This window comes from Chelonoidis abingdonii, chromosome 9, assembly GCF_003597395.2.
Source record: "Chelonoidis abingdonii isolate Lonesome George chromosome 9, CheloAbing_2.0, whole genome shotgun sequence".
NCBI lineage: Eukaryota > Metazoa > Chordata > Testudines > Testudinidae > Chelonoidis > Chelonoidis abingdonii.
The window spans coordinates 27,154,160-27,175,364 of record NC_133777.1 but is presented as its reverse complement, the minus strand read 5'-3'; the positions used below and the strand labels follow the sequence as shown (position 1 = coordinate 27,175,364).

At 37.9% G+C, this 21,205-nt stretch overlaps 1 protein-coding gene across 18 annotated transcripts in view; it reads left to right on the top strand.

Moving 5' to 3' along the window:
- RBFOX1 (RNA binding fox-1 homolog 1) overlaps positions 1–21,205 on the top strand; it is a 2,554,959-nt gene that overhangs the window by 2,390,531 nt on the left and 143,223 nt on the right. For all 18 annotated transcript variants that reach the window (XM_075069299.1, XM_075069298.1, XM_075069294.1 and 15 more), the window contains 5 exons: positions 2,747–2,890; positions 6,087–6,140; positions 12,707–12,799; positions 14,467–14,527; positions 19,809–19,862. In XM_075069299.1, the coding sequence (XP_074925400.1) occupies positions 2,747–2,890; positions 6,087–6,140; positions 12,707–12,799; positions 14,467–14,527; positions 19,809–19,862 (406 nt within the window). The remainder of the gene's footprint in view (positions 1–2,746; positions 2,891–6,086; positions 6,141–12,706; positions 12,800–14,466; positions 14,528–19,808; positions 19,863–21,205) is intronic.

Genomic DNA, 21,205 nt, shown 5'->3' with positions numbered 1-21,205 from the left:
CCTGCTCCTGGCCATTATCCATGAGAAGAGCAACTTGCTTCTGTACTCAGACCTCTTCAACTATCTTGCCAGTTCACCTGTCTTCTAGACACCCTTTATGGTCACATATGCCACCACAGGACATGATGCTGGAATCTGCTTGGCATAACAAATGGTCAGTGGTGACAATCTTTAATCACTCTCTTGTCACCAACCCAAGCATCTGCCCACCAGGTTCTGACTTGCCAAGACACCTGTGGTCATCCCAGAACTGGTTTTGGACAGGACAGGGCAATTGTGCAGCAAATCTCTTCAAATGGGGTTTCTCTAATGACCCACAATGTAGATGTGGTCAATTTCGGACTGTCACATGCTTGACGAGGGCCCACTGACTGACTTTGACTTTGATGATGATCTGTCAAATGGCTGGGCACACTGCACATACCCTGAGAGAGAGTCACTTGATCTCTCTGTGCCTCAGTTCCTCATTGTAAAATGGGAATAACAATACTTCCTCTATCCAGCCCATGGTCTGTCATGTCCATTTAGGCCACAGTGCTAGAAGTGACTGCATACAGTTGAGCTCAGTTGGGCTCCATGGAGGTGCAGGGTGCAGCCTTGCAGAGTCTTTTGTTGTTGTTGTTGTTGCTGCATATATTCTGAGGGTATTATGAAACATTAAAAAGAAAAAATGTGCGCAATATGCCTTTGTCTTTCTGTCTGGTTATTTTCTGGAAGGTTTTTCTTTTGTACAGATGTAGAAAAAATACAAGGAGATGAACTTGTAGATTTTATTTACACTTAGTTTAAGAGTTGAAGGCAGTTAAGAAGAATGTGATGATAGTGAGCATTGTGAAATTAAAAATAACTCTGTTACTTGCAAACTTCAACCGAATTGTACACTCTATTCTGTTCTGTTCTATTCTATTCAGGTTCTTTTACCTCCCTCCTAATCATGCTATCTGAGTACCTGTGTAGGCCTGTTGGCTTGTTTCCACAGCTTAGGAAAGATTTAATGCCTTGCAGAGTATCTATTCAGGCCCTTACTTCAGGGCACAGTTTAGTCTTCAAAGAAAAACTCACAAAGTAACACTGAAACAAGCTATGCCCTGACCAAAGTAGTTTGTAGGGACCCAGAGGCCTTTGCTCATGTCTCTCACCACTCTGCTTCCTGTAGCTCCAGCTGAGCGATTTCAGCACTTTATAGGAATTACCTGACACCTGTTATAATCCCTTCTACTGAGCCCAAACACATTCTTAAAGGTGCTCTGCTTACAAACAGGGCTGGCTGGTCCCAAGTCCTCTGACCCTTTAAGGCGCAGATTGCCCTGTTACAGCCTGTTTAACCTATTGGTTAAACAGTGTGATATGTTTGCTTTTCTCACAATTAAACACTATTGTCCATCACAGTTAAAATATCAACCAATGAAATTCAGTCTGCTGATACTCAAGCCATGAGAGATGAGTTTGGTGTTACTGGCTGGAAGTGGGATATTTTTTAATATTTAAAAAAAGTGTATACATGAGAAATAGTAGTTAAACAGCAACAGTAGAAGACAACTGAAAAACTAGCAAAGGAAACATATAGAAGAGGCATGTGACAGGAAAGGAAGTGAAAGAGAAGGGGAAATTAAAGGTCTTTGTATTTTCATCCTTCCATTTCTCTCCTGCTGCATTTTCTTTCCTCTTCCCTTTTCTAACCTTGTGTTCTTGTGTGAATCTATATGTATATAAAAATTAAGCCTCTAACTTACACACATACATTCATAAGTGCTCCATCTTGTACATATGCATATGCTACAGAGTGATTAATTAGGCCCTATATGTTGTCATCAAAGAAATGCACAGAGATTTCTCCAAAGTATTGTTTGACTAAAGATGATAAATTTTAATTTTCAGATGACTGATATAATGCTATCAATAATTAAATGTGTTTTAATAATAATTTTTGTAATTCCTAATTAGGTTTTTTTAAACTGAAGCAAACTTCAGCTGTGATGTAATCCAAATGTAGGAACTTATTTAAAAAGAATTCCCATAGAAATGCAATTGATGAAAACTACATGTTCTTGTCCCTATGTGAAACTCTTCAAAAGATAATTTCTGGGTTTCATCTTTATCTTGGGCGTTATTGAAACTTGTTACATTTCCTCTAATAGTACTTCTATTCCCTTGAACATTCAAGGCCTTCTCAGTAACGGTGACTGTTCCTCTAGAGAAAGTTACCCTCCAAAGGCCATTAACTGCTTATGAAATGGCAAGTATGACGTGATATGTTTCCTCCCTCTTGGAGTTGAGTGAAACTCCTTATTGGCCTCTGCATGAAGGTCCAAGTTCTACTCTGGTTTATAATGTGCTATTACTGCTAGGCTGTTTTCTGACCATGATGCTTCAACTTCTTTCGGAAAACGGTGATAGAGGCTAAAGGTGTTTCCACAGTGTTTTAATTCAGAGATAAATATTTATTCTTCATTTATTTAAAAACATTTAAAAATGTAACATAATTGTTTCCATTCTTCTTCCCGGTACTGCTTGTTCCTTTCCAAGTTCTAAGTTGTTGAAATAGATGTAACAATGGACTAGGTGAATTAACAGATATTTCACATCTCTAACTTCAGATTTTCTTTTACATCATTGTTTGAAAGATTCCTTCTTTCCCTTTCAGTTGTGTGTCTTGCCTGAGAGTTAAACCCACCACTATTTTTATATCTAAAACTAGAGTGATACTTAGAGCATGTTTAACTTTATTTTGCTTTAATTCTTTTAGCAGACAGATGATGCAGCACAGACTGACGGCCAGCAACAGACACAATCCTCTGAAAACACAGAAAACAAGTCACAGCCGAAACGGCTGCATGTCTCAAATATACCCTTCAGATTTCGAGATCCAGATCTCAGACAAATGTTTGGGGTAAGTACTATATTTTTGTTTGCATGCTTATTATTGTCACATTTTAAAAGAAGCATTACCTTTACATTATAGGCAGAGCTAGCAGCAATACCTGAAGTTAAGATTACATAATGCTTTCCATTGTAAGACCCTTTTCCCCCTCATTACTCATAACTAATTGCCTAACTTGCTTATCCTGTTTATAAGGAGAAACAATACTATATGTACTCCACAGAGCTATAATGTGATGGTAGATCTCCACAATACCATATCTTTTTGTACTCTAAGAAAACAAGTAATTAATAATGGCTTAATTTATTACACACTTACATACTCTCTCTTGTGAAGTCTTCTGTTCACCTTGAATTCCACACCAGTGGTTGAGGATCTTTAAAAGCATAGCAGTAAAAAATAGACATTATTTGGCCTAACAACTGCATTATTATTAGCCTCCTTTCACAAAGAATTGTACATGGCCAGATGATACTCCAGTACTGGACCTGCTTTTTCCCCCACCTATTCATATAATATTAATAAACATAAATAACTCACAGATACCCTTATGTTGGAGCAGGATATTGTATTAGATTTTGAACCTGCAGTTATTTTATGTGGGTATGAAAATGTAATCGATACAGACACATACACACACATATTTATATTTTGTATGAGTTTTATTTAATATATGATAGAGTCCCACTTAATAACAGAGTCCCATTAAAAGACAAGAAGGCGCAAAATATGTCAAGTAATTGACTTAAATTCATTATAATAATAATAATGAATTTATCTTCTATTTTTTTTAACAGTCTTATGGAGCAGAAGAAGTATCTACTTAAATATGTACTAAGAACTGAATCCTGACATGATAGTGGGGAAAAAGGGATATTTTCACATAAACGTATCGGAATTGCCCTAGCAGCTCTCCCCCCACCAAATACAAAGGTGTATCTGATGCCATGAATTTCAGAGCACAAAACTGTAAAGCATCTGATGACGTATGAGAACTCCCTAGGATAAATGTATGTTAATCAGTTAAAATTAAATTTAAATAAAACAACTCAGAAAACAGGTGGATTCTGTTTCTAAATGCACAAAATGCAAGAGTTGTTTTGTGGGTATTAAAATCCAGCTGTAAACAAACTAAAGTTAATTTGTGTTATTCATTCCAGGTTTTTAGGATTCAGAAAACTCAAATAAATCTTACTTTCAAATTGGAAGATGGCAGGAATTCCCCAGCTTCCATACAGCTTGGTAACAGTAACACTATTAGAGCTATAGCTGTATTAAGCGTCCCACTTGCAAGCTGAGACAAAAAGATTCCTAAAAAAACCAGTAAACTCAGTTTTTCAGTTATTCATTGCTAAACCAACCTGGACAGTGCAGAGAAATCTCAGTTTCTAAACTGATGGGAAATTCAAATTCCTATCATTGCAAATTCTAGTGAAGTTTCTGAAATGGCGCCTGATATTGAAACCATCCTTTGCAACTTGATCCTGTTATGAACATGATTTCTTCTTAGGCGCAAGAGTTGAGGAGAGCAGGCTTGTTTACTAGTTTGGGTTTTGCTTTTCCAACATCACACCAATTATAGTTTAAACAGTAGACCATTGTCTGCTTATAAGCTAACAATAGCGGTTAACACATTTGTTACTTGGAGGATAAATGTAACAGGGGGAATAAGCCAAAGGATAACAAGAGTGTGCTGATTTTTCTAAAAAGTTAAAACGATAAAAGGAACTCTATCTTTCTTGTCATGGATGTGTTTAACATATCTAACGTACTTAGTAAACTGGAGTAGAGTCTAATTTCTGTAGTATATTATACACTACAAATTATTCTGCTTCTACCTGCATTGTTTTGTCTTTCCATTGTAATATATTGTTTGTCACTTACATTGCCTCACCAGAGTTACACTGCTTCACATGACATGTTAGTGACACATGAAATAACAGAACATGACACATTGAGTGATGTACTGGAAAGTGTCACGTCAAAAAATGTTCTGGCTTATCCGTACTAAATACTGCCCATGGTTAGCATTCATTCCCTTTACCAAAGCAGGTATAGTGAAACTTCTTTCTTTGAGACAGAACCTGTGCATTTTTGCATGTTTGGACAGTGTTGATGGCTATGATAACACCAATAATAATAGTAATTATTATTATAAGATGTACGGTTTATTCCCACGCACAAATAACAGTTTCACTAAGTTAGGACAGGGCTTGTTTGGGAAAAACTCAGCACTGGTGGAAGTGTCTGTCTTTATCTTCTTTGAGGGGGCACTGGAAGCTGTGGTGTATCCTTTTAGAAGATATGGGTGAAATACTGGCTCCACTGAAATCAATAAAAGAATTCCCATTTGATTTTTAAATAAAGCCTGGATTTCACCCTGCATCTTTACTCACAGCCAGAAAAAGCTGTAGCAAATATGTCCTTATTCCTCTTCATTTCACTGGAGGAAACTAGAACAAGACCAAGGGGCTCATATTCTTCTGAGGATGAGTGGGAGGTGATAAACACCTTTAAATGCAACATTTAATACCTGTCTGCTGGGTGGTGATTGCTGCACTCCAAGGGTAGTTGCACAGTGGGATATTAACTATACTGAAACATCATTATAAGAGGACTGAAAAGCCATTGAAAAGTATGTAAAATGTTGGGACTTTCATTTCATTGTGATATGCAATATTGTTGTAGCCATATGGATCCAAGGTTATTAGAGAGACAAAGTGGGTGAGGTAATGTCTTTTATTGGACCAACCTCTTATGGTGAGAAAGACAAGCTTTTAAGCTCATACAGAGCTCTTTTTCAGGCCTGAAGAAGAGCTCTGTGTACGGTCACAAACTTGTCTCTCTCTGACCAACAGAAGTTGGTCCAATAAAAGATATTACCTCACCAACTTTTCTCTTTAACATCACCGTGATATGAGTTTAACCATAGCATGGTTCACAGTCAGCAAGTGCTACTATATTTTAATTGCTGTTATTGATTATGCAGAATGGTAGTGGAGCAGTTTTAGCTGTGTATAAGGCTCATCACAACATGCATTTGATTCAGCTACTCTTCATTTTGTCATATTTTATTGCTTGACTGGCCTGTAGTTTAATATCTTTATATATAAATATTCTAATACTATGAAATATCTTTGCTACATCTCTGTTATGATGTTTTCAGATTTTCTTATGTTCATGTGACTTTTCTATTTCTTTTCAGCAATTTGGTAAAATCTTAGATGTTGAAATTATTTTTAATGAGCGAGGCTCAAAGGTAAGCAGTTTAATTCACCAGAAGAATCAGTTAATTGATTTTTAGTATTTGATAAGATTAAGAGAAAACAACTGCACTGGTGTAATAAATGCATCTTAAAAATCCACTTGAATGGAAACACCTTTTGAAGCCTTTTGTCAGTTTCCCAAACAGCAAGAATTTCAGTGGACTCATTTAAAATCCTTTGAAAGGAAAAATTGTAACTACTATAAACTGTCAAAGTTCAATGGGAATTTTGCTTTCTGCTTTTAAATATAATCATGTATTGTCTAGGCTGATTCCTTATCCTTTAGTGATAATTACCTTACACATTTTATAAAATGAGTCATATGTGCAGAAAAATAAGCAGATCATTTGCTAGAATAGGTATTTTCTGCTAATGAAATGAAAGTTGGTAATATAATCTAATTCCCTCTTGAGTAATTACGCAATAAAATATGTCATTATTCCAGATTATTGATGTGCAGATGTTTTCCTGGTTAGTTAAAAACTTCAATGCACCAACCCTTTGAATACAATTTATTTTAGTATTTCTATCAATAAAGACAATGTACTGTATTGTAAATTTATTTTAGTTCTCCTGAATGTTACTTTGCTTTAAATTTATAGCCTGATTTATTGGGTACTTAAGAAATGAAAAAATAAGATTGTTATGCTTAGATAATTTACATTAAATGGTGCAAAACACTCATTTTCCCAGTAAATCTTACCCATATCAGCTGCACTATAATTTTCTATGTTTATGTTGTATGCGTGGTAACTCTCCTCCCCTTATGTCAGACTCTTTCTAATCTTTGTCCCCCTATATATTCGACTTGTAATAATTCTTCCCCTCCTACACATGATTCAGTATTAATGATGGAAGCCTTTTTCTCTTTTAGTATGTCAGATACATTACAATCCTTCTGTAATCCCTGTCCTAATGTGTCAGCATTTTAAATTCTAAATTTAAAACAGTCACCTTTTCTTCCATATAAAATGATGCAATCATCATATGTCTTATACTCCAAAACCTGTTTGAGTTGCTTTCTCATTCATAAACTGCCATCCCCCTCACCCAGGTAGAATATTTACTGCCTATTCTGTAAAACAACAAAGATGCTGGGGAACAGTATGACTCAAAAGTTTGGTAATGTTAAGCCAATACAGGAATGCAGGGCCTTTTAACTTCAGATTGCCAGTTCAAATTGGGCTCAAGCTGGCAGTGGCTGAAATCTGTTATACTTATCTGATGACTGTTCAGGAATCTTTGTGAAAGAAACTGGTTGTCAGAGACTTGTTCCTAGCAGCTAGATTTAAAATTTCAGAACAAACAGCACAATAGGCATCTTTGGTGGTTTCAGGAGTAAGTTCAAAGCTTGAATGGGTATGGTCAGTATATTTACCCTCTCACCCTAAGGGCTTTTATACATTGGACATTTTTTGTACCAATATATCTGCACCAGTGCAGAACCTTATTGGATGAGTGCTGCACCAGCTCAAGTCAGCTTTTACACTGGTGCAGCATGTCTACAGTAACGGTTGACATCTGTGCCGTGCAAACCTCCCACTGTCCTACACTATAAAAAAGCTCTTAAAGAGGGTCTCACAAGGCTCAGTTTCCTTAGCACCCTCTCTGTCCATGATTAAAAGAGTAGATGCCAGTAATGCGGTTAACAAGCATGTCAAATCATCTTTTGCATTTGACAGGAATTGAGCATGGGTACTTCTGTAAATTACAGCTTACATGACATGAAACAATTCAAATCCAGAAAACATGAGTACTAATGCAGATAAACAGAGAATAGCAATTTGCCTCCAAAGCAAAGCTCAAACTGCCCGCCACCCCCAATCTAAAGTAACTCCTCACTTAGTCATCCTGGTTAACGTTGTTTCATTGTTACGTTGCTGATCAACTAGGGAACATGCTCGTTTAAAGTTGTGCAATGCTCCACTCTTAAGCTGTTTGGCTGCCTGTTTTTTCCACAGCTGGCAGCCTCCCTACGCGCGCCCCACCCTGCATGCCTCCCGCCTGCCAGCAGACCCCGTGGATCAGCGCCTTCCCCCTCCAGCTGGGGCAATCAGCTGGCTTTCAGTGTTTAGGAGGCAGGAAGGATGGGAGAGGAGCGAGGACTTGGCACGGAGGCTTCCCCTGCCTCCTGAACACCGCAAACCAGCTGATTGCCCCAGGCAGGAGGCCGGGGGGAAGAAAGGGAAGCCTGCATGCTGAGTCCTCACTCCTCCCCCCTCCCTCTTGCCTCCTTAACACCGCAAGCCAGCTGATTGCCCCGGGCAGGAGGGGAGGGGGAAGGAGCGAGGACTCAGCATGCCTCCCCACTCCCTCTCCTGCCCATGGCAATCAGCTGGCTTGCAGCGTTCAGAAGGGAGGGGAAGGAGGGGGAGGAGCGAGGACACAGCATGCGAAGTAAAGGGGGAGGAGGTGGAGGGGAGAAGAGGCAGATCAAGGGTAGGGGTTTGGAGGAAGGGGTGGAGTGGATGGGACGAGGGCTGAGCCCCCTGCTCCTGGCAAAATCAGTGCCTGTACTTGCAAGAACAGCAAGAGGAACAGCTGGACAATCCATTCTCTTCCACTCTCTGACTCCACCACCTTAACCAAGCTTCATACTCAGCAGCAATCACTGTAGTATTAAATTGTTTCTTTAAAATTGTTTAAAACTTATACCTGTATTAAATTGCTTGTTTAAAATTGTTTAAAATGTATACAATGCCTTTTGTCTGGCAAAAAATAAATTCCCTGGAACCTAACCCCCCTCCAAATAACATTAATTCTTATGAGGAAATTGGATTCGCTTAACATCGTTTCACTTGAAGTCGCATTGTTCAGGAACGTAACTACAACGTTAAGTGAGGAGTTACTGATGTGCTTTGCAATAAAATGGAAACATAAGCTAAGAGAAGGCAAGCTGAGGGAACTCACAAGTTTCCCACTCCAATCCTGTGAGGGCAATTCAGTTTGTATCAGTCAGAAGCAGACTCATTGTAACATTGCTCTGGCATTTTAACGTTGAACATGCTTCCTTAACTAACCAGTTGAGGCTCTGGGTGTCAGTAACTGTCCACAGCTGCTGCAAATTGCTTTTGTCCTTTAGGGACAGTTGCAGAGCTGCTCAGGTAAGATTTTACTCTAGAGATGTAAAAGTACTCTAACAACAATGAACACCATTTTTCTGTATTTGTAAATCATTTAATGATTTTACAAACACGTATGTGCTCATTTGTCCATAATATAAAGCCCGTTAGCCCTTCCAAACAAACAAACAAAAACTCCCAACCATCTCCCCACTCAAAAACAAGACTATGCATTGCCATGTAAAACTTGGTTAACGGTCAAGTACAGGTTCGGTTTTTTTGTTTTGTTTTGTTTTCCCTTCAGTGTTCTTTAATGTATCTGAGCACTTGACAGCTCATGTTATGGATTACTACAATAATAAATATTTGTTTAGTCGCAGTTATACTGAGTGTGGAATGTACATAGATAGGTAAAAGTGTGTGCATGCTTGTGTGTGTGAGAGAAAGAGAGCTCTATGCACCTGATGAATAAGTAAATAATTTTAATTTACAGAAACTTTATTATCCGATAAAGTTTCTGTAAATTAAAATAGGAGTGTAAAAACGTATATAAAAGCTTTGTTTAAGTAATGTTAATGCATAAGAAAAAAGAAATGTAAGGAATTCAAAATGACAGCTGCCCTCATTCCTAAATCTTTGGATAGTTTGTCTTTAGTAAGCTTGTAGCTCAACTTTAATATTAACTAAGGGTGCTTTTTTCTTTGATATTTTATTTTGGATGTTTCTTTTATTCCCAGTATTTAAAAAAAAATCTGGCGTGCACACTGGTGCTATGAGCAAGTGGGCTTACTCAGGAGACTGTTTTTAGAATTCTAGTCATAATTAACAGTCCAAGAACTCATACCAAATTTTCAGTTCTTGCCACTGAGGGAAGATAGTTGACTATTCTGCTTGGAGGAGAAAAGTGAACAAACGCTTAGGCAATATTAGAGGAACTTACACTATTATGTGAACGTTCGGTTCAGTGGCTGCAGTGATAAGGTTCTGCTAAGGAATTTTTTCAGTGGCACTTGGAATTTAAGAGTTTGTTTACAGAGCTATTCCAACATGGGAGTTTAATGGGTGGGTAAATAGCAATTGAAAGTAGCCAATATGTTGTTTGAGAATTAATTAGAGGAGGACGGAAAATTGCACCCATACATTACTGCTATACACACGTGTACATACACATACTTCCCTACATAATGCACAAGAATAGATACATCTATGGCGTGAATAGATAAAAGGATTACCAATCTCCACTTTTAAAAGATAATTTCCAATAGTTCCTTAATGTTTTTTCACACTTTAATTCACTATTTTGGCTTTGTGTGTATGATATTCTGAATGGTTTGTGTTTGTTCCTGTTTAGCTAAAAGTGTTCTTTCGGGTTGAATGTACCCCCCCAACTCCCCCCCCAAAATATTAACATTCTGCCCCTCCCCTTTCCTAATCCATAGACCCTTTTTGCTAATACAGGACACGTGGTGATAGGTTAGATTGCTGGGAAGGAGTTACTGAGTTGGATAGACACTGACTGCAAAATTAAACAATGGACTGGACCAGGCGGAGAGGGAGAAGGTGATTAAGTTATGCATAGAGGCAATCTTGCCACAGAGACTCCATGTTTCACTCAGAAATAATGTTACCCTGATTGAGGAAGTGGATGCAGCTTTAGTTAGCAGAATTATAGATACATATTTTTATATCAAGATTGGCTTTATAAAGTTTGTCCTTCACGGTTTTTGTCATGTGTTATTAACACAGTAGTGGGGATCTGGCCAGGGGCAGAGGAATGTGGAAGTATAACGTCTCTTGCTTGAAGTGCCTAAAGGCATGTCTATGCTACAGGGTCGCAGCTATGGTGCTGCCACTGTGTGCAATAGTGCCATAGTTTAGACGCTTCTTACATTGATGGAATGTCTTTTCTGATTGATGTAGTTAATCCACCTCTCCAAGAGGTGTTAGCTAGCTGCATCTACAATATGAGTTAAGTTGACCTAACTGTGTCACACCCCTGAGAGACAGACAGTTATATTGATCTAATTTTTAGGTGTAGACCAGGCCTAACAAAAATGAGCACTGCACAAAAAAAGTTGTTCTGAGAATACTTTGTGAATGAGGATGAAAATTGTGTGTGGCTGGGACAGGATTTCTTTTATATACTGCAGAAGAACTTGGAATGGGAATAGTCCTTAACAAAGGATCATATATGTTTTGCACATGCTTGTTGATTTGAAACACTGAGCATGATTAATGCTTTTCTGTTGGGATAAATGAGCTTAAATTATAGAAGGTGACATGCAAAAGCATAGCATTGGCAATATTTGAATTGTTTCAAAGGGTTGGAGTACATTTTCTGATCATGATATATAAATGTTTGTTTTGTTTTTTAAATAATGAAATGCCATTTTTAAAGTTATTGTAGCAACAATGTCAGTGGTAGATGAAGCATTTTAATTTTTCCAAGTTTAAAATCATATTTATCTGCTTTAGCACAAAAAAAAAGAATGCTAGCAAGCTTGGAAGTCTTTGTTTAGTCTAAGAATGTTAAGTGCTTAGAATAGTCAAAGAACTAATATGCAGCAGAAAAGACATACACATGTCTTCCTTTGGTGTTGAAGTATTTAGTGGTTAGTTTTTTTTCATGATAATATCTCAAAGTTGCATAACCCTATCCCACTAACATGGGAGTAGGTAGAGTAAACAGTCTCAGTTGCATGTACTATATGTCAAAAATAATACTGATATGAATCAGTTAAACTTATTCAAAATGTTTGCATTTTTATTACTTTATCAAAGTTTCTTTCTATTCACATCATGTGATTTTGTTTGATCTTTTGAAAACCAGAAAGTTTATGCTTAGTTATAAAAGTACCACTTTTGTTGGTGGTTTTCTTTTCTTTTCTTTTTCTTTTTCTTTCCCTTTTTTTGTTTTGTTTTTTTGTTTTTATAAAAAAATAAGTAAAGGCTATTCAGTTTGATAAAAGTTTAAATAACCCTAGTGTTGCATGGGAAAAATGTTTCTTACAATCACAACAGCATGACTAAGTAGGCAATGTTTTAGAGTATATTGGCATTCAGTGTTGAATTTTGTGCCCACGTTTTTTTTATTTTGTTGAGACTATCTGCATGTCATTAAAAAGTGGTCCATTTTCTTTTCTCATTATTTCATTTTTTCTATGTCAAGACACTGTAAATTTGATTTTGATTTCATTTTTTTGTTAGATTTATTTTCCTCTGTAGTGACATTGAGAAAGGTATCTTTGGTATCATTCTTTGAATTCTTCAGGGGGTGTTATCTAACTGATGAAAGAGAAAAAAAAACTTGTTCACATTTGTCGCTTATTTATTGCACATCTCAGTATGATTATAATTTTTCTAATTTGCATGTTACAGAAATGAAGCAAGAACAAGAAAATATTAAATTAAAGCGAGAGAACATAAGCAAACAAGTGGTCATTGACTGAAATAATAATGTGCATGTTGTTTTCCCCCCTTCTCCCTCCTGCATGCAGGGATTTGGTTTCGTAACTTTCGAAAATAGTGCTGATGCGGACAGGGCGAGGGAGAAATTACACGGCACCGTGGTAGAGGGCCGTAAAATCGAGGTGCATGTTCAAAATATTTTCCTTTTCATCTTTTTTATAAATGTCTGCTTCACTCTCATTTGTTGTTTCAGATGCATCATTGGTGTCTTTTGTGTGCTCCCTTTTCCCTTTCCCATTGTTTATATATATATATATTTATATATAAAGAGATAATCTGGCCTTACTTGGGTTTTTTTTATTATTATTTCTTTTGTGATTATTTATTATTATTATTATCATTATTGCTCTAAGGTGGATGACAGAAATGAGACAAAATGAAAGCTTTAATATTTTGAAGTTATTATTTTTATATGTTTTGTAAATCAATGGGTGCAGTAAATTCCAAAAAAAATAATCAAAAACTAAAACAAAACTGTGAGACAGACAAAACAAAAACAAACAAGAGGTCGTTTTTTTTTTTTTTCTTTTTGATGCTGGGTTGATGTGGGATCCACAGTGGCTTTCAAAATAACTCAGACTGGGAGATTGTAGCATCCAAAAGGTATAAAAAGTGACAAAAGTAAAACAAAAGAACCACCGCCAAATCAGTTGGTTTGAAAGTTTCATTTCAGAGTAACCACCAGGCTAGTTTTCCTGGTTGGCCTGATCCATCCATCCCCATCAGAAAACAAACCCAAATGTTTTTGGTACCACTGGGTCCCCTTCAACACTGCCTCATAGTCATATTTGTTAGAATAAAAAAAAAAGAGAGAGAAAGAAAAAATACCAATTGAAAATGCTGTCGTCTTTTGAGTAAGATGTTGCATATTTTGCCTTTTCATTTTCCCCCTTCGACGGTAGCGCTTAGGGCCCTCACCAAACTCTCAGTAACCATGGTAACTGTATACATACCCATGCTGGCGATGGTGCTGAATGGTAAGTGGAGAAGTCCATCTGCCGTTTCACGTATTTAGCGCTGATATACCACGTGAATTTTTTTGACTTGTTGTATTAAGTTTTCTTGATGCTATATTTTTTTCTATATTGGTACGCCTGTAATTGAGTGTACGTTTTAAGCAAGCCTGGGAGGCACTGATTGGATTGAGGATATGACTTCGTGCACATCTTACTCAGATTGTTAACTTCATATTGTGTTAAATAATGCACCCTCTTTTTATCCTTTTGTTAGCTGTGATTTTAAAGCTTGAATGATTTTGTTAATTCTTGCAATGAAAAAGGCTCTTGTTCCAAGTGTTGAATGCTAGATGTTGCTTTTCCAATGGTACTTCTCTTCTAAAGGGTTATGTTGCACACTGCTAAAATTTGTTTGTCTCTTTTTTTGACATTTTATTTGTTTCCTTGTACCTTGTCTCTTCCCCCTCTACTCCACTGCATGTTCCTTCATATAAAAGATATTTTTTTGAAATATTTATTGTTTCAGTGTTATCATGGAATACAAGCATGCTCTTAAATTTTAAATTATGCAGTACCTTTTTAATTTGCTTTTAATGTGTCTTTATTAAAGTTTAAATGATATGATGTTGCTTTATTGAAATGATTTGTAAGTTTAAATGGTTATGAAAGTAATTGTAATTATATATAGTATGATTTTGTTATGCACCTACTGCCTTTTAAAAATTAAATTGCATTTTATTTTTATATGACTAACAGCAGTAATAATGCATGCATTTAATAGTACCACAGACTTTCTCTATAACATTTACTAATTTAATTTTCTATGTGCATAGGTAAATAATGCGACAGCACGTGTAATGACAAATAAAAAGACAGTCAACCCTTATACGAATGGTAAGTGCATGAGCTTTTGATCCTTTCTTTTACTGTCAAATACTAGAATGCATGTAAGCCCTAATGTTGCAAGCTGCTCCCTGTGGGTGGACTTCTGCAATTGCATGCAGTCCTAATGACTTTCTGTGGCCCCTACAGGGTTTCATGGGGCCATCCTCACAGAGTTCATTGTAGGATTGAGGCCAGTTGTTCGGCAAACTGATGCACTGGGCAGAGATCTGTTGACTTCAGTGTGGCTCCTTGTAGGCACATCATTCTATTTGTATGCAACGAGTTGCAGGATCAGAACCTCAGTGATGACCTATAGTAGCAATACGTAAACTGATGCTGCATTGTACCAGAAAATATACCTGCTAGGAAGTGAATATTCTGGCTTTGTGCAGTGTTGGTATAGCAATGAATGAACTAATCATAGGGACAATTTTGCCCTGGCTGATATACGTGCAGGAAAGGTAGGAAGGATGCTCCCTCTGTCAAGCATGATCTGCTCTTTGGTATTATCATAATACAGCTTACTTCAGGATTGTTTCTTTTGTCTGCTCCACAATTTGTTGAGAGTAGAGGGTAAATCATAATTGTTTTATGGTTTCCTCTTTTCTATACAAGAATCTAATTAGGAAATCACCTAAAAATCATGTCATTGCTGTTAATTTAACAAATGGGTACAATATTGTAGACTAATGACAGAAGAGTCATGTGTAGAAATGCGGGGAGGGGTGTTCTGGGCAATGCTTTTCAAAGAGATATCCCCCTCAATCCCCTTTCCAGTTCTTAATTCAGAAGCTTTGCCAAAAAAGATTATTTACTGTGAGTTATTTCAAATCATTAACACCTTTCAACTACAAAAATTAGCACATAAATGGATTTATTGACAATAATTATTTGTTCTGTTTGGCTTGGATACTTGTGCTATAACCATTTGTTTTCCAAACTAATATCTTTGTTCCTATTTGCCCATCAAAAAATACAAATGAAAACTGAACATGTATGATCAATAAAGGCAGGTTGCCACAACTGGCTGAGACACTCCTCAGTGCTGAAATACAGTGGAACTTATTTTCCACATTTGAGAGCTGATTATTGAGATTTTGCTAAAAAGTGAGACAAACAGAAGTAAGCTGTTTATTTTTTAGTGAATGTGTCATACTTCTCTCCCCCATCCATAAAAATAAAATAACTGTTCTCAATTTGCCATATAATTATTGACCTATTTATAATAATCTGGGAAGGACTAGTCTGAAATTCCTCAGACTCTTCTGGAAACTTTTCTTTCTTTCTTTTTTTTTAAATTCATGTGAATATGTGTCTGTCCAAGTGATGAAAATGGAAAGCTTCCTTCATTGCTGCTGATCTTTATATAAAATGTCATCCCAGTGAATCAAGCCAGACAGGCACAATGCTTGACTGGGTCATACAATAACATTTTGTTCTAACAATAAGTTGGAATATCTTATATACATGTGAAGATTTCACTCTTCTCTTCAATATGTTGTATGACAGAGGGGATAAAAGAAGATTTGTTATAAATGATTTTGTGCATATTTAAATTAATCTTACTACAAAGACTAAGGAACAGGGTTTTCTCTATTAAGCATCAAATATCAAATCCAACATTAGGGATGATGATGCTTGAAAAAGAAGCTCAATCTTCTTATGAATATTATCATGTGTTTTAGGGACAAGTTTACTTCAGTGTCACACAGAGTAGGTGTTACCTTGCTTTTTAGTATTGTCATTTTTTTGCTCCTGAAATGGTGTTGATAAAAGCATTTCCTACATAATTTGAAGCTTTTTCATGAACTTCTTGTCTTATGTTCCTCATTTTTAATCTTTTCTCTGGTTGGGAAAAATCAGCAATCAGACATGTAAGCCCACATAATGACCTTGTTTGTAGTACTTGTTCAAATTATCACACACAGGCCCGCTGACTGGTGTGGGGGGGGGCAATTGCCATGGGGCCCAAGTGATTTAAAAGGGCCCAGGGGACCCCGGCTGCTGCCGGCAGCACAGCAGGGCTAAGGCAGACTTCCTGCCCACCCTCGCTCCGCTGCACACTGCTTCCAGAAGTAGGCAGCACGTCCCTGAGGAGTGGGGTCTCCATGCGCTGCCCCTGCCCTGAGTGCCAACTCCGCAGATCCCATTGGCCGGGAACTGCGGGCAGTGGTGCACGGAGACCCCCTGGGGCCCCTACCTAGGAACCGCTGCCAGAGGGCTGTGCCAGTCACTTTTGGGAGCTGCCCGAGGTAAACACTGACCTATGACCCCCTCTTGCACCCCTACCCCAGGCTAGAGCCCTCACTTCACATCCAAACTCCCTCCCAGAGCCTGCATTCCACACACCCCCACACACCCCAACACCCTGCCCCAGCCTGGTGAAAGTGAGTGAGGGTGGGGGAGAACAAGTGACAGAGGGAGGAGGGATGGAGTGAGCAGAGAGCAGGGCATCAGAGCAGGAGTGGGATGGGGCATGGTCTCAGGAAAGGGGCAGGGTAGAGGGTGGGCCAACGGTCTTTGGATTTGTGTGATTAGACAGTTGGCAACCCTACTGGGCGGGCATGTCGAAGCCCTGGCTGTTCCCGAAGAGCACTCCCAGCAGTGCAGCCAATAGTTTGCTGGGCATCAGCAATGGAGCCAGCAGCATATGGGGCTAGATTTTTAAGTGTATGAGTCTCTGAGTGGTAGGTATAACATAGTCACAGCACACACAGTTTTGTCTTTTGTATACTTATGTCAGGTATTTGGGAGGTTGCATTTCTAAAAAAAACCAAAACTATTATGTGCTGTATTTTATGTTTCACCCAGGCACCTTCCCCGTACTTTGTTAGCAGAGATTATATAATGAACGCACTACTCACACACTGAGCAGATATTAAAACAGAATGAACCTGGATTTCTAACAGATATGCAAATGCATTTTTGTTTCTATAAGGGAGTTCTTTGTGAGTTAGGAGCTTTTGGAAATAAAACCTTGAAAAATTCCCCAAATAGTTAATTACTCAAGAAATATGTAATTGCTACCACAACTGGTCATGCAAGTTTATGCTAGCAGATAGATGGATTTTTGTTACTTACCTTGTGCTTGTCATCTCTTTTGGAAATATAGCTGCTTTTTAATTGTGAATTACCTGCCTTTAAGGAACGTGCACTAAACTGGCAAAGTGACTTTCAGACATCTTTAGATTTTCTAGCCTATCATGCCCCACATTTAAGTCCAGGATGGTTTATTCTTCAGTCTAATGCTTGTTTTATAATTTAAGGCACTAGACCAAAATCTATGGGCTTATAGGGCACACAGGCTTGCATAAGTAGTGTGAGAGTCGGGGCTTCAGCTGTGACCAAGGAACATGTAGCATAAGTCAGGACAGGGATATATAGAGGTGCTGCAAAACTCACCTTTGCATTACCTTGATACTGGCACTTTTGTATGCTGAGCTAGTTCCTAAGAATCTGAAACCACAGCCAAACGTCAGCTCAGTGAAGCGGTATCCTTGCCACATCCCTCTCCTCCAGCCATGCTAAGTATGCAAACAGCAAAGAGGAAAAATGTTGTAAGAACCTCTATGCCATCCCCTTACAATAGGATGATCCTGTCATGGTTAGGTATGCCAACTATACAGCCAGAATCTACTGGCAACATGGAGCAAAGCAGATGCACCGCACTAGCGTATCTGGCCTTAGAAGTAGAAAATGTCCTTTGATGTTATGTCCATCTTCCTGCCAAAGTAGGATAGCTTCCTACAGTACATGATTGCTCCCTGCAGTGCACTTAACCTATATTTCTTTGGATGACTATGTAGATTTATTTTTTCCACAGTTGCGGCTTTTAGTGTTTCAACATGAGGGGAGATTAGTGTTGTGGCAATAAGGCAAATGCATCAAATTATACTCACTGGGAAGAATTTGCCTCATCCAACTGCTAAACCAGGGTTCTTTGGTAGTTCCTCGCTCCTATCATGCTTGATTAACCCACACAGTTTTGAGCCAGTACGTGCTTCATTGACAAGATAAAGTAAAGTTTAATGGCTGTTATTTTCATGAATGAAGTCTTTCCTGTCTTACCTTCCAAAAGTTCGATGGTACAGCCATCAGAATGGGACTGGGGAGGAAATGAAATATGGGTGCGACTTTCAGCTGTGAGCATTGATCTGCATTTCCCAGGATATTTTTTTTCTCTTTGACAAATTGAGTGGCCATTAGTGTTAGTTCAAATCTGAGCAGTATGTGAGATCTCCTTTGACGGCAGAGACTGAAGGATCTGAAATCCACTCAAATCACACATATTTTGGACTGCACTGCTCAGGGATCTTTAAGGAGAAAATTTGGTGCAACACAACAGTCAAAATACCCTTTGGTAGCACTTAAAACCAAGGTGTTCATGAAGATTCACAAGAAAAAGTTCATTAGTCACCATGAGACTGTTGCGTGCGTCTGTCTGTCTGTCTAATCTCATCAATAAAAATTAACACAGATAATTCTCACATTCCTCACACCATATATAGGCCCCCCTCCTGCTCAAAAATGAAAATAATGACTCTAGTGATGCAGGATCAGGATCATAGCTTTTAAGTACAGCATTGTCAGACGAAAGGTCTTATACAAATATGAAATATCACTCTATGCATCTATGCATACAGATTTGTTTAGGATTTCCTCCATTTTTCTGCTGCCTCTGGAAACCTGGGATCTAAGTCATCTCATGTCCCAAGTGAAATGGCTTTAGTGGACTAAGAGTAACTCAAGAGAAGATGGGAGTGTGAGGGGGAACCTTTCACATAGCTTGTCACACTTTTTAAATAATTGTCAGTCTTTGCTGAGGCAAGGCTTGAAATAGATATGTTCTCACATCTCTGGAATGAACTGCTGTATGAAAGCTGTGTGAGGAAGCTTAAATGGCTTCTGCCTACAATGCACTGTTTACTGGCTCGAGTCAATGCTTACCAGTCTGTGTTTTATGAGCACTGGAATTCACAAAATATAACCCACCCCTGGAAAAAAAGCCAACATTTTATACAATCCTCAGTTCCCACCATTTATATTTCATGGTGACATAGCTAGACCACTGTATATTTAAAGATAAACAGTTTAATCATTTCTTCTAAGTATCTAAATACTGCAATTAGACTTGTATAGCTGCATACACCTTCCACTAAAACTACACTATCCTGAAGTAACAGCTTCATATTCTCATTTTCTATATAGACATCTAATATTTATTAATATTTATAATTATATATTAACTTAATCTTTTTTCTGTTGTTTTTTTTGGTTTTTTTTGATGTAGGCTGGAAATTAAATCCAGTTGTCGGTGCAGTTTATAGTCCAGAATTCTATGCAGGTAAGAGTACCATTATACTTGTTAATTTTATCTTGCTTTTGATGTTGTTGAAAGTGTACAAAATGTTTTGAGTATGAGTTCATTTATTTCACATTGCCTGCCAATCATTAAAATGTTTATAAATGAAAGTTTTTACCAATAACTTGAGCAAATTAAAATCTACCCTTACAATACATTCAAATATATGACTGTTATTTAATTTTACATAATAGCTAATATAATTCTCTGTGAAATGCACACTAATGTGTAGGCTTTTATTTTTTATATATCAGCACATTCACTTTTGCCTAAGGAGTAGTTGAGACCAACACCTAATAGTAAAACAGGAAAATATAACCATAATCATTTTATTTCTCTTAAATATTAGTTTTTTCAATGTTTTATTTGTAAATGTTTTCTGTATGCAATTTTAGACCGATTTGGGAAAATGACAATTGACTCAGGGCTCTTGACTGGATGTTACTGCATTATTTAAGTTATTTAGGATCATAGCAGTTAAAAGGGAGCACACTTATTTGTTCATGAAGTGTAACCCACTGCCAGTGTAGAATAAGATCCCCCAAACTGAGGATACACGTCGTTTTAACTGATACTTCATTTATTTTGGGCCAGCAGGCATGAGGGGATTATTTCACTTTTCAGATTCAGTGTTTTACTTGTGTATAAACAATTTTTTTTCCAGTTAGAGTGGAAAAAAGCTTTAGCAAATGGAATATCTTAATATATTCTTTGGCAATTTCTTTCCAAGTAGAAGTACAGATTAATATGTGCAACTGTATTTATCTGAAAGTCACAGATTCCAAAAGGTTTATCTAATCTTAAAATAACTTACATCTTTTTAATGTTATACCTGTGAAATTCACCTTTTATCTATCGAATCTACAACGTGGCCAAGTTCTCCCCTTGGGTACATGGGCTCATATCTCACTGGAGTCAATGGGATTATGCCTGCATCCATCTGAATGAATTGGGCCACAATTAGTAACATCTAGAAAAAGTACTGTGAAACCGTAACACTTAGATTTGCCAACTTTCTAATCACAGAAAACCAAACAGGCCTATCCCACCCCTTTTCTGAGGCTCCGCCCCCAATCACTCCATAACCCCTCCCTCCATTGCTAGCTCTCTCCCACCCTCACTCACTTTCACCGGGCTGGGGCAGGGAGTTGCGGTGCAGGAGTGGCGGTGAGTACTCCGGCTGGGGGTTCAGGCTCTGGTGTGGGGCTGGGGATGAGGGGTTTGGGGTCCAGGAAGGGTTGGGGGAAGTGCAGGCTCCGGGAGGGAGTTTGAGTGTGAGAGGGGACTCCGGGCTGGGGCAGGGGGTTGGGATGTGGGAGAAGGTT